Below are 20,212 nucleotides of genomic sequence, written 5' to 3'. Positions count from 1 at the left end.
CTGTCCTTTATGCCCATGAGCTCAATAGTTACCCACACTGGTCCCCACAGCCTTGCATAATGTTCTGTCACACCACAGAGCTTCTGTATGGCTTCTGGTACTCCTTTGTGATCTAGCAACTTGAGGTTGTTACTCACAAGGGTTTGCTGAGATGCAGAATCTATGACAAAGTTGCACTCTTGGCCATCCAGTTTTCCTGTCACATTGACACTATGTGTGTTTGCCATTTTAAACTTAGCTGTTGGGACTTTCAAAATGGGGTTTGGTGGGCGTCCCTCAACACCAACCACTTCTGGTTTCACACAAGCTGACTTACTGGTAGTATTCTTCTTACACTGGCTCCTCATATGTCCTTGCTCTCCACAGTTTCAACAGCCGTGGCATCTTCCCTGTGTTTAAGTTGTTGGCATTGAGCTCTCTTGTGCCCAGGTTTGTTACAGTGCCAGTTTCTCTAAAAGCTGCCTTTTTCTGGCCTTGAATCCTGATGACTGTACCAACCTTGGTACTTCTGTGCTGGACTTAACATAGGATTTGAATTCAAGAGCTCTGGCCATTGCATCCTGCATAATAGAGGGGTGTGCTTGCTTGCTTTATTTGTATCTTCAGTTGTGGACTGTCTAAGGCATCTACAAACTGATCCCTCAGCAACAGCTTGAGGACATCAGGTGGTGCAGTTGGGTAGGCTTTGTGTGCCATACTTTCCAAATCCTGTGCCAGCTCTTGCAGGCTCTCCCCTTTAGCATGGACTCTAGTCCTAAACCTATCCTTATCATACCCGAGTTCTAGAGCAGCTACCAGTGCTTTATAGTTGTGCCTGTCGTCTGCTGACAACTGTTCAAGTATTTCCAGTGGTTGTCCCTTCAAGCTTGTTGCCAGGTACACTGCTCCTCTGTCCATCCATTCATTTCTGCCAGGAGCTCAAATTGTGCTCCACGCTTCCCATGGTGCCTTCCCATTGAATTCCTGTGGCTTCCTTTGTACTAGATCATGATTCTTTGAGAAACTCCAACAAGCTTGCTCCCAGCATCACGTGACTTCCACTGACGTAACAATATTATGTACACTTTTCAGACATATGTCCCCCAGTGGAACAACAGTAACTTCAGACTTACAACGTTAATATCTGGGGTTCAATTCGCCATGGTGGACACACAGCAGATTGTCAAATGTGGCTTTGCTCTAAAACAACCAACCAACCAGACAATTTATATTTATAAGCATGTCTACAGCAGTGCTGGGGGCCTTAAGTGTTGTATGTATAACTACTAAAATATTTTGTAACCAATAAAGGGAAATGAATAATCATAACTCATTTCACTTATTAGACAAATGTATACTTAGCCAAACAAAAAACTTAGTATTTTTGGATATTCTTCAAGTAGCCTAAAATTAAAGTCAAACAACATAAAAATCATGATAACATCAATATACTTTTTAAAGTAAACTTTTCATAGTTATTACTTTATCTTACAAAGTTTTAAGGAATGACTAAGAATAAAAATAGAAAGTCTATTCAGATAATATAGTATTATTCCATTAACAAGTAATAACAATGCATAACTTCTCCACACTAGCTGCAGTAATATTTCATTTTGACAACTTTTTAAAAGTTAGCTGTGTAACACTGTTACCCAATTTTAAACATTTTTTTTCCATGAAAGAAGAGACACCTACTATAACAATATAGTATTTTGGATTGATAAATATCGACCATGTAGCCCTAAAGTAACCTATATAGGTCAGACAAAGTTAAAATAATGTTAATATATTCTCAGTTAGGTTGTATTCCAACAATTTCAAAGCTTATATCTTTATTTCTAGTAATGTGATCCATGTGAAAATAAATACAAACATTTCTAATTTTTAAATTAAAATTAAATATTTATAATTATATATAATCAGATTTAGAAAAACTATAGCATTGGTAAACAGGGTGCCTGTTTTCAAACATATTTCAAAAAGTTTTTAATTAAGTATAGAAATATTGTTAGAGTGTCAGGAAGAAGCTAAGGTACAAAATTTATCATGGCAACATTTAACTAATGCTCATAATATAAATGTTACAGATTTATTTTCTTTTTCACCAAAGGTAAAATTGAAAAGGGAATCTGTGATGTAAAGGCCTAATGAATTCCTTGATTGGAAGTTTTGCCTATTCAAGGCTCATCAGCACAGCTTGGGTCAGCAAAAGAAAGAAATACAGTTAGGCCTCTTATAATGGGGATATGTAGGTAATATTTATGGGGTTTTCAGTCCTTTTTAATTAACCAGACAGTAACCTAAATTACTTTAAGGTATATGAACAATGTTATGACATTGCACCTAATTCATTTTTCAATATTGTACAGCAGACCAATTATTTCTATTTGCTATGATATTTCTCATGTAATAAATCAATCACAGTGGCACCCCGCCCACCTCTTTTCATTTTTCAAAATGCTCCCTTAGATACACTTACTTCTATATCTCACATCAATAACCAATTGAAAGCTCAGAATGTCCCCATAGTGGTTTTCTCAGTCTTTCTAACGTGGCTAGTGCCATTTCTTTCTTTTCAACCAAGATTTCAATGAGGTAGGTTGTGTCTTTAGTCTACTTGAAATTTCACTAAGCTTGATAAATTATAGTGGAATTCTATGGTATTGATGTAGTAATTTATGATTTCTTAGTTATTCAAATGTGTATATATATATAAAAAACCTAAAAGAAATTATTTTGTTTCATATCCTACACATGCAAAATTTTTAAAGGCTAGCAACCTACGTCAAGCAGCCACCGAGTACAAAGGTCGTAACTAGAAGAGATAATTGTTTGCATTACTTCTTTATTTACTGTTCTATGTTTTAAGAAATATAAGTTTAAGAACTTATTTAAAAATAGCAATAATCTATAGACATATATAGTGTATAATAATTGAAATGTGACTGTATTTTACAAAATACTAGTCTACTAAAACACAGCCAAGACAGGTCACTTTGTAAAGACTAAAGGTCAGTTTTATCTTACTGGATATGATAACACAAGTGCATGTGTGCTGCATCATTGTAACTTCTGTATTGTGAGCTAGACACGGCTGAAAGGTCAATATAATAAAAATAATAAATACATATAAATGTATAATATTATGAGATTTAAGCAATTTAGTCTAAACATTTATGTTTTCCTGTTATAATTTGATGTCATTCTAGAACGAAAGAGACATAATTTATATTTATTTCCTAATTTTTATAGTGGTTACAAGATCAGTCAAATCTACTGAACCCGTACAGATTCTTATTGAAAATAACAGATAAAATATAGGTTTTTTTCTTAAGAAATGTTTGATAACTATCTGGACATTATAAATATTTTGCATGTGAAATTTGAAAATTCTTTACAGTCATTTTAATAAGATTAAAAGCCCATATGATGAAGATTAAAAGCCTTGTCAAACTGAACTAGCACAATAATCTAGTAGTAGCAGAGATAAAAAATAATATAGTTTGTGGTAACAAATTATTCTAAACTTAAATTTTTTTTTGTTTGACAATTATTTATATAATTTTAATGTCAAACTGTTTTCTAAAATATAAAAGTAATAAAACAAGGTTTCTTAAGCAGGGATAACATTATGCTAAATACAAGCATACTCATTAAAGTTTCATATTAAAAATGCATTAATTTTTTACATTCATTTCTGAGTGTTTTAAATAACTAAGTCAGTAAATACTTCCATACAAGTCCTATGTATTGAATGTTGAGAAACAAGGACAACTACGTACACCTTACCGTTAAATGAAAACACAGCAAAGAGCAAAATTTAGCATTTAAAAAAAATTTAAACCATAAGAAAAAAATTTGCATCATAAAATTGGTAATTTGTTATTAAAGCTGAGAGTAGTAACAAATACTTAAAAAGATATAATAAAAAAATTACATGTGTAATATATATAGAAGTAATTTATGCGCTCTTACTCTTTTACCTGAATAACTTTCTAGTTGTTGCACTTTCATCTCTTTGATATAAAAAAACAACTCTTCTAAGGCTCTAAAAACAATATTTCCAGGGTCACTACTAACTCCTTCACTTTCTAAAGGAACAGCAGAAAATCTACTTTGCTGAGAAGCAACCAAGAATTGGAAGATTCCTAAGATAAAAGGAGCAAACAACATGACAAAGGTGCAATAAGATTAATCTAAAATGTGCATTACTATCTACATAAAATTTAATTACTAAGATGAAGTAGCAAAATTGGCTAATGGCAAATATTAAATTAAAACAATACATCCTGATAAAACATTTAATTTCAAAAACTTACTGACATCTATGTCATTTATTACATCTCATCATTGAATTGTTAGAAACAATATAATTATATGCATGTTTTTAGTAAATAGGTATTGCTTTTCACTTTTTAGTTGGCAATGCATAATACATTTATATTAATTATACAAAGCGTTATATTATTTTTACTGCATCTAAACAAGATTTTGAAATCAGATAGTATATTTCAATCCTACATATTACTCATAAATAAATTTTCCAGTAATGTCACTTAAAAACAAACATAATAAAACAAACGATAGAGAAAAGTTTCACTGTTCTCACAATGGAATATGAAAGAGGTAAAAAAATGTTGAAAAAGAAAAGAAAAATCTGATTTTGCAGAAACAAGTTTAGACTTAAAAAAAAAAAAGAAAGCCACTCTACATTCCACACTACTGATGAAGAAACTTGCAAACTCTACTAGTAGGGAAATTCTGAGTAACACACAAAGATTATCAACACAAAAAGGAGAAACATGAGTTATCTTCCAAACTGATCTTCCTTCAGATGTAATGGACCAAATCCACAAAGCCTTATGAACATTATCAGAAAAATTATTAGTAAAATTGTAAAAAATACTGATAATGAATAGGGTTTCTGTCATGCTTTGACAAATCTTGCTTCTCCATTACAGAACAAAACAAAAGACTGATAAGTTAGTTTCCCATCATTAGTTTTGTATATCAATGAGTAAACTGATTTGAAATGAAACGGGAGATAAACGTATCAATAAATGACAGTATAAATGGCATGAGTGAACTTGAAATGCTCAGAACCTCATGACCACCTTTAAATTCTACTCAAGCTGATGAAGTGGATTTTTCCTATCAAGGCACCACATGATAAAGGTAGTACAGTGTATATAATACACTAATACAGTGACTAATAAAAATCTGATGATTGCTTTCTAACATATCTGGATATTATCAGTTTATTACCAGTTAAATAAACACAAAAGCATACAATACTTACGATGCTGCCACTGGCTCAAGCATGTTTCCCACACTAGCACCCAATAAACATCATTCACTACATGGATAGTTTCTGTATTAAGCTCTGAAAAACATATTCCATTGAGACTGTTATAAAAAACACATTAGTAATACAATGAAAAGTTATAATTTTCCTATACTGAAAATGTATTTCTGATAGGTACATTACCTCCTCTCACATAAATAGCTATTCTCATTCAGTGATGCCCTCTATATGCAAAAATATTTTTGCATGCCACAACCCTTGAGCTCCCATGTACCATACACGTTGAACATGGTTCAACTGTGTCTCACATGTAAATCATCATGTTGTGATGGACTGTAAATGGCAAGTCAACTGCATCCAAAATCCAGCTGCCAGGAACCAACATCCACATGGGGCTAGGAAAGAGGATCATACAGTCTTCACTTCAAGTTCACCAGACCGGAGGGAAATCTCATACCCACTGATCTGTGAACAAGACAAATGATAGCAATATGATAAATTGTTTGACTGCTCCGGGAATCCGACATCCAGATGATCAGAATAATAAAGATGTCCTTGTATTGTAAAATATCCCAAAACCTATCTGACATGAAGCACCTTCAGTACCTAAACCAAAGTACCAAAATGGTAACTTAGACTTCAGAATTCATTGTTAACAATGAATGATCAAATCCACTTTGGAATAAATGGCAAACAAAAGCACTAAGTTTAAAGAATAAAAAAAGATTGAAAAGCACAATAAAAAATGTCTCAATAAGAGCAGTGACAAACGAGAAGTGATAGTTGGGTAGTATCAAATAGAGGGAGTCACATGCATCAAAAGGGTGTGTTACACTCCTATTGGTGGAGGGTTATCGCATGATGGTTTACATGAGAAATGCAGTTGAACCACATTGAACATAGGGTATGTGGGAGCTCAAAGCTTGTGGCATGCAAAAAAAGTTTTGCATACAGAGGGCATCACTGAATGAGAATAGCTATTTTTGTGAGTGGAGGTAATGTACAGTATTGGAAAGTATAGATTTACTTGTATTATTCTATTAAATCACCAGATGAGCTTAATATCACAACTGAAATTGAATCTATTACTATTAGCTAATAAAATATGTTCTCTTTTCATAAGATTTCTGAATCTAAAGCTTCTTTAATTAAAAACTTACAGTTTGGGAGTAAAAGTAGTAACTTTCAAAAATGTTTTGCCACATAAAATTATCATGGTCAGTGAAAACTTGAATCATAGACTACAAGTACAACAACAGATCTTCAGTCATGTGCATTTTAACCTATTAATGATGATAAGAGGTATATTGTAATAAAGATGGGTATAGCACAAACAGCTTATTGTATAGCTTCGAGTTTAACAAAAAACAAGCAAAACACACAAATATTCTAATAGTAAAATGGTAAAAAATGAGTAAAATTCATGTTGACAAATGGATACTAAGTTAGCAATGAGACTATGAATGCAATGTCAGGATTTTTTTATTCTCAATGCTACAAGTTATCTTCTGAGAAAGACTTGTAGTCGAAATGTTGAGAATAAAAAGATCCTGACATAGCATTCATAGTATCATTGCTACCTTAGTATCCAGGTAAAAAATGTATATCAATGGAGTTTTAGTACTTGTACACAAAAGAAAGACCAGTATCCAAATAGCATGCATGATCTACGTTCTTTTCAATTAAAAGTAAATCAACCATACCTGTATACTATTCAATAAAATGCTCAGATTTGAACAATGAAAAAAGTGATATTTTAAACAATAAAAAATACTGTTCATTGCTGTTTAAGCTGAAGAAAGAAAAACAAAACTTAATTAATCTCTTATATCTCAGTATGTTTGAGGACAGACAAATCATCTGAGACCTTTTCTAATGTTTCTCACACAGCACAGACATTAATCTTAACACTGCAAGTGTGAAACATATTCAAAGACTAAGTGTAACAAGCCACCCTTGGAAAACCAAAATTAGAAAGATTAATTATTTATATTTCCCACTATTTCTAGCATCATGAGTAATAAAACAATTTGATAAATGGATAGGTGCAAACTTTTCTTCACTTTCCATCAAAGCTGATAATTTGCCCAAAATTTCTAATTATTTCATATTTTCTTAGAGTGGTTCTAATTCTAGTACAAAACAATGGTTGGAATATATATTTCTACCATATTTATGACTGACACAAAATTTCAAACTGAAAGAAAAAAAGGAAACAGCCATTGTAACAGAAACTAAACCACTTTGTAAAACTTATCAAGCATCAAAAATAGTTTTACTTTATTTTTACATTTTATAATACTTTAACAAAAAAAGGGAAAAACATATACCACAAAAGAAAAGTAAATCATAAATAGATGTTTTAATATTCACAATGTTTTGTGCCAGGGTGTCCTTCCTCTGGGTGGTTTTAAACTTTGATGGAACTGAAAGTTTGATATCACAAAGGGTTAGCAAACACAGAACATTTGAAATGAGCATCATACAACTGAAAGTGGGTAGGAATAATGGGAAGATGGTGCATAAAGTTAAGTATCTACCTGAAATATATTTTTAGGTAAGAAAAATGTTAACTTCAGAAACCTTGTCTGTCTCTCTGCACCACTATGAGCAAGAACCTCACACTGAAAATAGTGGAGGGGCTGGTGCAGACCAATTACAAACAGAATGAAAAAGAAAAAGAAAGTACATGGGGTATGACTTCCATGATATGCCAAATGGAGCAGCACTCAGTGTGAGATTTCATTCTTCTCATGCAGGGAATACTCTCTGCCCAACTTGTTATCAATAATTCAGTCATATATTTAATATAAATTACAAAGAGATGTACAGAAAAAGAGTATCAGGTAAATTTAGTGTCAGTCATAATGTGTTGCAAAAGTAGGCAGAATGTGAGAATGTGTAGTGTGGCTAGGGCTTTAGGATATTCTTTCTCAGTGAAATACATGAGATATATACTGTAATAACAGGTGGAGGGAGGAGGAGCTCTCACCTGCATCCTGAAGCAAATCCAAGTCCCATCCACCTGGAAATAACCACTTGGAATACCTTGGGTGGTATTGTAAGGGTGTGTTCTGTACTACACTTCCAGGTGACACCCTAGCCTTTCATCTCACACAAGAGGTGGGGCCAACTGGTCTGTTACAGGGAGGAAGGCACTATTAACAAAGGAAGATTTCCATATCAACATCCCCAAAGGCTTGGGACTGGGGAAATAAGGGTTCTCCTGTGCTCCACAATCATCTGGAATTGGGCCCTTGTCAAGAGACAGTGCAATTGGTTACTACAACTAAAACTAGTAAGTGTAAGCCAGGTATAAGGGCAGGACTATGCCTAGTGCTGTCGTTTATTTTTTCTGTGTAGTAATAGCCATGCTAATTATAGATATATCTTACCAAAACAGTCTCACAGGAAATCCCATCTCCATGGTGGGCACTGACCAGAGGCAGGTGGGTTTAACACTTTCTGTTCTCCCCCGTTTGATGCAGATTTCATGTAAGTATTCCCTGTGAGGTAACATCAACCACTTGGTGGGTTCCGATGGCACTAAGCATAAGGATTGTAGGATGTAGTACCTCATGTAATATATAATTTGGTGAGTCTTGCCTCCTCCCATTTTGTTGTTATTCTTATTTTTTTGTTTTGTTGAGGAACTTGCAATGCATTGGAATGTGTATAAAAACAATGCTACACACATGGAGGTCCTTTGAAATGCATGAAGATGACTGAAAAGTACAACAGACAAAACTCACCACATTAGAATCGCTGGGTAGACTGAAGAACAGTAACAGGAGGGAGGCCAAAATCAGAGGCACATAAAACTGCTCAATGTTGTAAGTAATAGGAGATGGGTTTGGTGTAAGATCTCCTTCAAAGGCTAGCAACAAAAAAAGATGCAAGAGGGCTGTGATATGCCAAAATTGGTGTTAGGTGATACAAAAAGGTGTACAGTCAGGTTCACACATGGAAAAATATACATGGTGGATGAGTGATGAACCCAACCAGTTAAAGGGAACAAGTCCCACGAGGAGGTCTGCTACTGTAACAATAGGTGATCGCAGTTTCCATGAAAAGAGTCAGTCTGATAAAAATTGCAATGGACAGCTTGTATGGGATACAAAAGACAATCAGGATCAGAATGACTGTACAATGAGAAAATAGATGGGGATATGAGATAAGAGAAACATCTAAATTGCTTTCTCTGGTAGCTCAAGCCTTCGGAAGAAAGGAGCTATCTGGAAACAACAACAACGGGTGCCTATGATAAAGAATATGGAAGGCATCCAAGGTGTGAATGTCTGAGCGATGGTGACCACAAACAAGGAAAAAAAGAAAGCATGTCTTGAGAGACAAATGATACAAGGAGCAGAAAGCCAGAGGATCAAGGAAGAGCATGTAAAAGCCTGAAGAACCACACAAAGGTCTCAGCTGGAAAGGGGGACCAGACAAAGAGGGCAATATAGAAAGAAGGCCTTAAAGAGGTCCATGATAACAGGTGAAAGGAAAGTAAGAGATGGAAAGTTGTGGGCCATGCCACCTGGTAACCTGCAATAACTGAGACAGACAGATTCTTGTTGAAAGAAAAGGTAAAGAACAAAGTGAGATATGAGAGAGTAGGATGACCCAGCCAAAAAGAGCAGCAGTATTTGACAGCCTATTCATGTTGATAAGGAGAAAGAGTAGAAAGCCTATAAAAATGAGAGAGAAAACAGGCTAGTCTGTGGGAAAATCCCATAAGTCTCACAAGTGACCAGACAAGTTACGCACATCAAGATAACACCACAATACCCTATTGTGGAAAATGGACAACCAAGGTTGATGGAGAAAGGATCTCCAAAGAGGGAATGAAAGAAGTTCCTCAGTTGACATACAAAGCAGAAGTGGAATCCATGACTGAGCAGGCCACAGAGAAGTAATCAGAGGAACATAGCAAGGGGTATATCAAATGATAGAGAGTATCAGGGGAAAAAAAAGGTGAAGAGAAGGGTAGGCACAAAGAAAAAGACTGGACCAATTATGGCTCAGAGCATCAACAGATAAAGTGGTTAAGTCTGGGATAAGTGATCAAAAGAAAGGAAGTTTGGAATAGAAACAAGGTGCAGAGCATTGATTTAAGGGATCCTGGAAATGAGAGCAAATCCAATGGAAACCCAAAAAATGCAAAGACCTCTCCATGAGATGGGCCCTGTCCAGACAAGAGATCCACCATCAGATTCAAAACATGCTGAGAGATGAATACAACAATTGTATGTTCAATAAAAGGAAGTTCAGAATAAGAAAGCCCAGATCCCAAGAGCAAGTCTGCCTCCCTAGTAGTTGATGTAAGAATGGATTATAGAGTTGTCCAGATCGATCATCACAAGATAATCAGACAACTGCATCCCAAAGAAGTTGGCAAGCCCGATAACCAGCAATCACCTCTAGGATACTAATATGCAGAGAATGCTCTTCTGGAGACTAGTCTCTGAAGTGAGTAGTGTTGTTGAAAACTGCCCCCAACAAAAAGGGAAGTATCTGTGTAAAGATGTAGCAGTACACCCCTGGAGTCATGTTTAAGCAATGGAGCCACCATGATAAAGAGGAAGGTAGAAACACAATAGTCAAGAAGGATTTGTAGGGCATGTTCAATTGATCCTTCGAAGCCCACTGAATGGGGCATGTGTACAACTGAGAGGGATCAGGGCTTCCAGGGAAGCAAGAGTCCCCATAAGTGAGAGAACCTTCTGAGTAAGAAAAAAAGAGAAAAAAAAAGCTTGGAGATAAGTCGCATGGCACAAAGATGCAAGGGAGAGGGTTGAACCTATTCTACATAGGAGTTAAAGAAAGCTGCGAGGTGGACAATATACTGAGTGAGAATCAAAACAGACTTGAAAAGCTTGACCAGCCAGCTCAGGCACTAAGGCCTCTCAAAGAAGAGTGGAGATAGCAATTGACAAATCCTAACCAAACAGAACTAGAAGAAGCTAGTCATCCATATAATAATGAAAATGAAAACCCAGAAGACACATACACTAAGCAAAAGAACATATAATCCAGCTGAAAAAATATGGGTCCATGGCCAGCCCAAAAGGAAGGAAATGGAACTAACAGATGTATCCATTGTGGACAAATCAGAGGAAATGATGGACCATAGAGCAAATGTAAATGTGAAGGAAGGTATCCAAAACATTAATTAGCATGATAACTTCACCATTAAAACCAATATCAGAATGAAATTTAGCACACTTCCTGGTATTACATTCTTCCATTATTGATATTACACTGTTAAAATACAAAAATCTTTACCAATTGTCTTGTTATGAGTCTAATTAACACTAACAAAGGCATTAATTAAAATTAATTGCCCATAGCTTGTTCACATTGCAGATAATATGCAAAGTTTTTAATTCAAGCTATGAACAAAGAGCATGTGTATCAATTTTCACATTTTTATCATTTCTAAGTAAAGTTATGGTGTTAAAACAGTTTATGTTATGTATATCCCTACTGCATTAATTATGCATATAACATATATGGCTGATAGTGTACTTTCAGAGATTGTGACATCATATTTTTGTTTTGAGTTCAACTTGAAGGTTATAAGAAGTGTTTAACAGTGTTTCCTCCGCATGTAAATTTGCCCAGTTTTAAGGGGCAGTGCTACCTTAAGGGTAACAAAGAAAAGGAAATAAAAGCCTACAGTGGGATGGGAGACAGGTTCTATAGCCCCCACACCAACAAACACATGATACGCCTGCATGTTACATATTCATATTCTAATTAGGGAAGGGTAAAATAATGGCATTTCCTATTGCCACAATACATACCACATACAGACAAGAAGAGCATATGTATAAAACTTACAAACAGTCAGTTACTGTAAAAGAATTGTTTTCCTTTTAGTAGCAAAAGTGCAACAAAGTTTCAAGAAGTTGTCCATTTGACAGGTGCACATTGGATCTTAGAACAACAACAATAATGCAGATACTGAAAATACGTTTTAACAGTATTCACAAAACTAACCTTTTTCTTCTTTTGTCTCTTTTAAGTCTTGTATCAGGGGAAAGACTAGGTTCTTTGGGAAAATCCATATATCAATTCTATCTGGTATTTCCATCTCATGTGGCTGGGCATTGGTCAAATATAACAAGAGCTGATTACCAAATTGCTTCCAATATTCTTTCCAGTATGAATGTTCCATCTCAGTACAACTCTCTGTTCCTGAGTTGTTCTGAATCTTCTGCCACTTTTTTCGCATCACTATGTGAACAGAATTAGTTGCATATAAAGTTCACCGTTTATAAGTTGATTTTGTTTATATAAATACATTGTACTTTTCCATTAGCATAGTGACCATAAATGTCAGGTGATCAAACCAGTACACCTATAATTGTCACAACATTCCATCTCAGTCTAGGTCTAATAGCCTATATTCAACATAAATGGTGAAAAAGTCTGAGAACATCACAACCCTCACCTATCACGTGACTGAATGTCACTGCAACAGGCCAGCAGGATGTTATTTATATTATTCACAACAATTTAAAATCACACTTTACATTAATGTTGGTTACACTTTCTATTTTTTTCCTCTAATTACTACAATAATAGCCAAAAAGTAATTACTACTTTTCTTTAAAAACTTGAAATTTTAGGCAAATAAGAAGTTACCAAACTGAGACATCTGTTACATCCCAAAAGATCTCTTTGAGACAATGGGACAGAGAGGTCCAAACCAGAACTGTCCCAATCAAACCAGAACATACGGTCACCATGTCTATAGGAAAAACAAATTTGATACAATTTAACTTCCTAGCTAAATTTATTACTCAGATTTTGTTCAACTTTCGGCAGTAAATTTACAAATTGAAGTACGAAACAATACGAGTAAATATCTCACTCTAACCACTATTTGAGTAGCACATTTATTAACATTGTAGAATATTTTTGCTAAACACTTGCTGTTGTGGGAAAATAACTGTGTAATTACTGTTTGAACTGAATATTAACTAAACAGTTAAATTTTTGATACTAATAATTTTCCCCTAAATTTATGTAATGAGTATTTTTTTTACTACAACTGGAAATATAGTTTATGAAAAAAACATATCCAAAAAACTGTAGACCCACAATTGCTTTGCAGTGACCAATCATAAACCAAAATAAATTTCTGATAAACTCCAAACCAATAAATAACTAGAATGTTTTTATTGAATAAATCTTATAATTTTTATATTATTTCTATCCCCATGACAACATATATCAAGTTGGTTTAAATTAAAATGAATGTTGGGGCCATTAAGATATAATCAAAATTTTGGCACAAGCTATTGTATAGAAAATGAAAAGTACATATATAATTTGTGACAAAACATTTAATACAACTAGGAAAAAACACAATACAGTTTAAATATATGTAACAGAAAATCACTTAATAAAAAATAAACATGTACATGTTTAAGAAATCAAACAACAACGTGCCAATATTAGAGAATGTAGTATCAATCACAGTAAGTATTAACTGACATAGTTGTTTATTTTGACTCTAAACATAGCTTTATGGCTAGTCCACAAAAATACATTAAATCCATAATAACTGTGCTACTGGCATACATATAAGTTATATGAATGTAATTTATTGAAACTATACATTGATATTACCTACATTTTAGTAGTTTCTAAAACATATTCTATTTCCTATCATTTTCTGTTCTAAACATTGCTTGGACATGTAAAATCACATGGCATTAATATATTAATTTTTAAAGAGTCTAAAATTAATTTCTCTTGTAAAAATTGTTAATGTATCATGCAAAAACCAGTTTAAGTAGCATTTTGTAATGCCTACTTAAATAAAGTTACATGTGCAATGTACGCTATGAAAATTGGAAAGGTGTTACATACAAATATATAAAATTCTACATTTTTAGAATTAAAATGAATTTCAAACAGGTACATACTTCTGAAATGCTGAAAATCTTTCCTTGTTGAGTTTGAACTCATGTTGTCAACAAAATGTGATGCAAAATTTTAGGATGCCAGTATGTATTTGTATACCATATATACATTACTTACCCATAATAATCCACTCTCCCACCTACCAAATGATGTAATGCACATGCATCAGTGGATCTTACCATATATACATTACTTACCCATAATAATCCACTCTCCCACCTACCACATGATGTATTGCACATACATCAGTGGATCTTACCATATATACATTACTTACCCATAATAATCCACTCTCCCACCTACCAAATGATGTAATGCACATGCATCAGTGGATCTTACCATATATACATTACTTACCCATAATAATCCACTCTCCCACCTACCACATGACGTATTACACAAGCATCAGCGGATCTTACATAAGCTCTGCTTTCCCACCATAAAGGAGACTTCTTTGAAAGTTGCAATCTTAATGAAGATTGCAGTATTTCAGAGATAAGTACCATATTTGAAATTCATTTTAGTTCTAAAACTATAAAATTAAAATCATCCAAAATACTCACATTGTAAAGGAGGTAGGAACTAATGAAGTACAAGATAAGCTATCTAAACAACAACAAAAATTGTAGCCAAGCAGAGTTGGAGTAGATTTCATTACAAATCCAGAATTAAAAATTTTTAGAACTGGAGTCCTGGAAGAATGAATGGAGTGGACCAGTTTTATACAAAACAAGACTGGACTTAAAAGACACTCAGAAAGCAAGGGTACCCTTTTTGCCCTTATTTATTTTAGCACAGGGGGAATTTTGTGAATGGTAATAGTGTATATCACTGGTAGAGCCAATAATGATATACAGGTGGTGGCATAAACAGGCAGGAAGAATACTTTATCTTATTCCTGCAGTGGAAGGTTCTAGAGGAGCAGCCCATACATATTATGAAAGGAGATATTCCAGAGGCAGTAGCTTCTCTTAATCCTATCCAAAATAACCAGCAAGTCACAATCCAGCCAAATTTATGGGTACCCAAAGAGAACTGAAAAAGGCCCAAGTAGGCTCCAAGGATGGGTTCAACAACGCAAGGACAGTGAATAGGAACATTAAGGCAAGAAATGAAAAACATGAATAAACCACATCCTGGATGGAGCAAAAAAATTGAGTGAAACCTCCAATGGAGGTATTTTCTCAGGCATTATCAGCCTTAGTCCACTTCCAAAGGGCAACAACCAAGCAAAGAGAGTGGAGTATGTGTGTGCATTTAGGACTAGCACAGAGATATATTTGACGTGTGAGATCCCAACTAAGGTTGTCTAGGACAAATGAAGTGATTAATAAGGAACATGCTAAAATCATGAAGGATTCACTTAAATGCAATAATTAAGATTAAATTGAAACAAGTACAAACAATCCATTTTCAAAACAGTGAACAAGAGGTGTTGGGCATAAGAGACAAAAACACAAAAACTCACCAGTTATGGACTCCATCAAGCCTGGAGAGCAGCCACAGATGGCAAATAGAATCCCAAAGCTGAAGAGACACCAATATCATGAATGTAAAATTGCAAAAGGTAATGGAATTTGTCCACTAAATGGCCTGCTAGATGTTCTCTATAAGATAGTGAGATTGGGATGACTAAGACAACATAAAATGGCAAACATGATGAGATGTAAGCCAAATTTCATGCCTAAGATTTTTGGGAACATCAAAATATATAACACAGATCAACTGCACAAGCCAATTCATTAATGTGAATGGAGCATCCTTTGAGCAATATCAAATGTAAGGATTAAATAATCTATGAAAAAAACCCTTGAAGTAAGGGGTTTGTGCACCTAATTGTGCAAGGTAGTAGCAAACCTGCCTGACAGGACAAAGAGAGAATGTTCAGTGGAAAGTAAATCAGAGTCAGTTAGAGTAGGTAACAAAACAGGAGAAAAATAGCTGTAAACTCCCTCTCACCACCTAAGTCTTATGTAAGAAAGACCAAATGGGATATACAAACAATGCCCACTGAGACAAAAAAAAAGTATGAGAAACATCAAGTGCCATGTCAGACCTTCATATCCCCAAAGCAAGTAACAAAGGAAAATATGTCTTCAGGGATAGATGGTATAACAAACACATCACCAAGGATTCAAAAGGAAATAATACCAGATGGCCTAAGACTAGAGGATAATGTTGAGGTACTCTTGGGTGACCTAGATGAAAAGCTTGAAAGAGATCTAGAAAAAACTAAGGATGCAAGAGGCCTATGACTTTCATGGCAATAAAAAATGACAGTCAGCAACTGAAGAAGTTTACAAGCTTTGGTCATGAAATAAATATACGAGAAAAGAGGCAACTTTGGAGTGGTTGAAAAAAGAAAATATATTTAATTATACAAGCACCAACCATGAAATATAGACCAATGATATTTGTTATCTATTAGGAAGGAACATTAAGAAAAATTTGATAACATACAGGCTACTCAAGCAAATCTGGCATCTCACACAAAGGACTGCATAACAGACAACCATGAAGCCACAGATGACAAAAATCATTGTGAAAGATGGATATTTTAGGCTGGCAGAGAATACAAGTGGTAACAGAAAAGAATACATCTGAGACAGATGACTAAGTTGAGCAGGCCAGTGTAGAACAATCAGAAGAACCCAACAACGAGATCTGTTCATCTTGGCCAACATCTGAGGGAGAATATGAAGAGGAGGGTAAAAATTACAAATAAAAATTATCCTAAGATTAGTTCAAGGTGTCCTCTGCTATGTCAGTGAGATTTGGAACAAGCAGAAGGTGAGTGACTGATATTGTAAATTTATTAATCCTGGGTTGATTGAACCAAAGGCATAACCAGTAAATACCAAAGGGTGAAGGGTTCACTCTGCTGGGAGAAGCCTATGTACCCATGAAAAAAGAATTTGCTAGAATGTTCATAACCCTGGGCACATGAAAAGCTCAAAGAATAACATAATTCAAATGTAGCCACAGAAGGAGAGAGATTGCAGCAAAACAAAGATTGTGAGAACAAGCTTCACCCTGCTTGCTGATATACACCACTACGGTGGAATTGTCTGTGTGCACCTAATCACAACAATGTTGTAACAAAGGCAGAAATTACAGACACAAATGCTGAACTGCCAGAATTCCAACAAATTGATGCAAGATGTGGATTCCTTAGGAGACAACAGAGCTGAAAGATGACATTCTACAAGTCATCCAGCCATGGAGAGAAGCATTGGTGAACAGGAGGAAGAAATGGGGCACCTATTGTGGTAAACTTATGATTTAGTCACACCCAAAAGTACTCAAGAGTAGCTGAAAATAGGAAAACTTTCTGAGGCAAAGAAAGAGTCTCATGATAGGTACTTGTGAGTCAAGATCCCAGTGATTGTGTCTAGTGTGAGCATAACTCGTAGGAATTGCTTCTTACAACGAGGCTATCATCTCAAAATAAGAGAAGACAACTATGGTAGACAGACAAGAAGAGATAAGTAGGTGCACCCAAGACTCTAATGATTACAAAACCAAAGGTGATGGGTAAACAGTACCTTGAACAGTGTTGGTACAAAACCTGAGATGGGTAGGCATCAATACTTGGACTCGTAGTCCACCCAGAGAGGAAATCATCTGAGTGGTCCAATAAGTGTAAGTCACCAACTGGTTAAACTACTGAATAGGTGGAGGGCCAGTGCAAGGGAAAGAAAGAAGCACCCTTCAAAAGCATCTGAAGGACATCCCCCAAAGGGGAAACCTCAAAGAAGAGGATGATACGTGGAAGACTGCACCACTTCTGTACCAAGTATACTCTTCACCCAGGCATGGACAAAGTGAGACTGAATTGGGCAGACAAAACTGAGGAGCACATCTCATTGTGGGTAAAAGAAGGGATGTAGCCCAAGATGTAGAGTGGCTAGGGTGTGACGGACCATACACAGCAAGTCAACTGCATCCAGAACTCTACTGCTGGGAATCATAATCCATGTGAGGGTAAGATGAGGATCATACCATCGGTAAGTCAACTTCAATCCAAAGCTCAACCACTGGGGACTGACATCCAAGCGGAGGTAGGAAAGAGGATCATACCATCTTCACCTCAAGTTGAGCAAAATGAAGGGAGAATTATCATCACTGATTGTGAACAGGGCACATGTGATCAAAATAAAATACAGATATATCCCTCTCAAATCAAACATCCTGGAACCACCCCAAACACAGTACCATCATTGGCATAAAGACATCGAGGGAAGTGTAAGAGAAGGAAGCGGAGCATAGACTAAGTGCACCAAGATGAATTGAGTAAGTGAGCAGGGACACTGGATCAGTTCTAAATCCAAAACTCAATTACTGGGAACCAACATCCCTGTGAAAGTAGGATGAGGGATCCCAGTCAAAGGGGTGAACTGCCTTGATGCTATCACACTACTTGTGTGAGTACATCATGTCAATTGGTTCAGTTCTAAATCCAAAACTCAACCACCTGGAACTGATATCCATGCAAGGGTAGGATGAGGAATCCCAATCACACAATGTGTGATAATATATGGTAATTGGTTCAGCTCTAAATCCAAAAATCAACTGCTGGGAACTGACTTCCACCTGCCCTATGCTCAACTGAATGGATGTGTTATTTTTTTATATTGTATATTTCACATTCAGGAGGATATCTCCATAGTCCACCACCCCAGCAGCTTGGAAGTGGAAAGTGGTAAGGATTCTCTTACTCCACTGAAAGAAACAGGGTGAAAAAAACATGGTGGAGAGTCCAAAGAAGCATTTACACTAGAGACAGTGCAATGGGTGACCACAAAACCCTATATTGAAAAGCAGACCAAATCTGATTTATTCAATCTAAGGAATGGCAGGGATGGGCAGCTATCCCCCTTCTACTTTACCCATGAAGTCCATGGGTGAGTACAGCCCATAACAGGCATATTTAAGAAGCAAATATATCATGAGGAATAACCTACAAGCAATGTTGCAGAACACCCCACTTCTAATATATTACAGAACAATGTGCATTTAATGGCCATGGAAAAAAAAAATTCAACAGAGCCTTTCAGTGTAGATTTGAGTACCAAACTAAGTAAGTGAAGTATACTTGGCCAGGCACCACTCATCACAGAGCAGGATCCAGATGAAAACATGGGATAGCTCATGAGAAAGATAAATAAGGAAAAAAATTACCCAGTTATAGTTGTATCAAGGTCTGAAGAATGGTAACAGGTGGAAAGCAATAACCCAACGAGGAATAAACAGCAGCACAATGCAGATAGTGAGAGATGAAAGTATGCGGAGTGGTCCACATGCCCGATTGAAGAATTTCCTTCAATAGACAATGTAGATGAGATGTAGGGCAAAAGTGAGGTGCCTAATCTGACACTCAGAATAATTGACAAGAAGAAGGAGAAAAGGAAAAATAAGCCAATAGAATTAAAAGCCAAACTCAATTGGTATGGGTGGAAGGAGATATATCACGAAGAGAGGATAGCTGCTAAGGGATGAATAGACATGAACGGTTATGATGGAAAGAAGTTGTGCATGCAATATAACAACAAAGAGCACAAATGGGACATGGAAGTCTATACAGATCAGACTGGGAATAGAGGGGAAATGGAAGGAAGGGAAATCGGCAAGAGGGGAATTACCCTTCCTAGCCCACCAAAGTCTTTGGAATGAAAGATTGAAATGGGTACAGTAGAAGATACGAGGAATGATACAGAGTCAGTGAAACATTGATGGCAAACAAATCCAACCAACTACCTCCACACATAAAAAAGAGGAGGAAATACACTTTAAGGAATAAATGAGACATGGAACAAGAAGACAAAGGTTCAAACGAAGGTAAAGTAAGGCAATGAAGCACTACATTGACATCCCAATCCAAAAGAGCTGCATGCCATGGAAGGTGACTAATCCAGACGGAACATAACAGGATGGACAAGATATTGGAGGCAAAAAGTTTATGGTATCAGGAAATATGAAAGGTTTGGGATA

At 35.7% G+C, this 20,212-nt stretch overlaps 1 protein-coding gene across 2 annotated transcripts in view; it reads right to left on the bottom strand.

Annotated features, from left to right (window-relative positions):
* LOC106468193 overlaps nucleotides 1–20,212 on the bottom strand; it is a 94,104-nt gene that overhangs the window by 60,723 nt on the left and 13,169 nt on the right. For both annotated transcript variants that reach the window (XM_013928605.2, XM_022396511.1), the window contains exons 3-5: nucleotides 12,287–12,523; nucleotides 5,279–5,362; nucleotides 3,963–4,127 (exon numbers count right to left, since the gene is read on the bottom strand). In XM_013928605.2, the coding sequence (XP_013784059.1) occupies nucleotides 3,963–4,127; nucleotides 5,279–5,362; nucleotides 12,287–12,523 (486 nt within the window). The remainder of the gene's footprint in view (nucleotides 1–3,962; nucleotides 4,128–5,278; nucleotides 5,363–12,286; nucleotides 12,524–20,212) is intronic.

The sequence above is a fragment of the Limulus polyphemus genome, unplaced genomic scaffold (assembly GCF_000517525.1).
Source record: "Limulus polyphemus unplaced genomic scaffold, Limulus_polyphemus-2.1.2 Scaffold2910, whole genome shotgun sequence".
Taxonomy (NCBI): domain Eukaryota; kingdom Metazoa; phylum Arthropoda; class Merostomata; order Xiphosura; family Limulidae; genus Limulus; species Limulus polyphemus.
The sequence above is the reverse complement of the archived record's forward strand: the minus strand, read 5'-3'. Positions and strand labels throughout refer to the sequence as shown.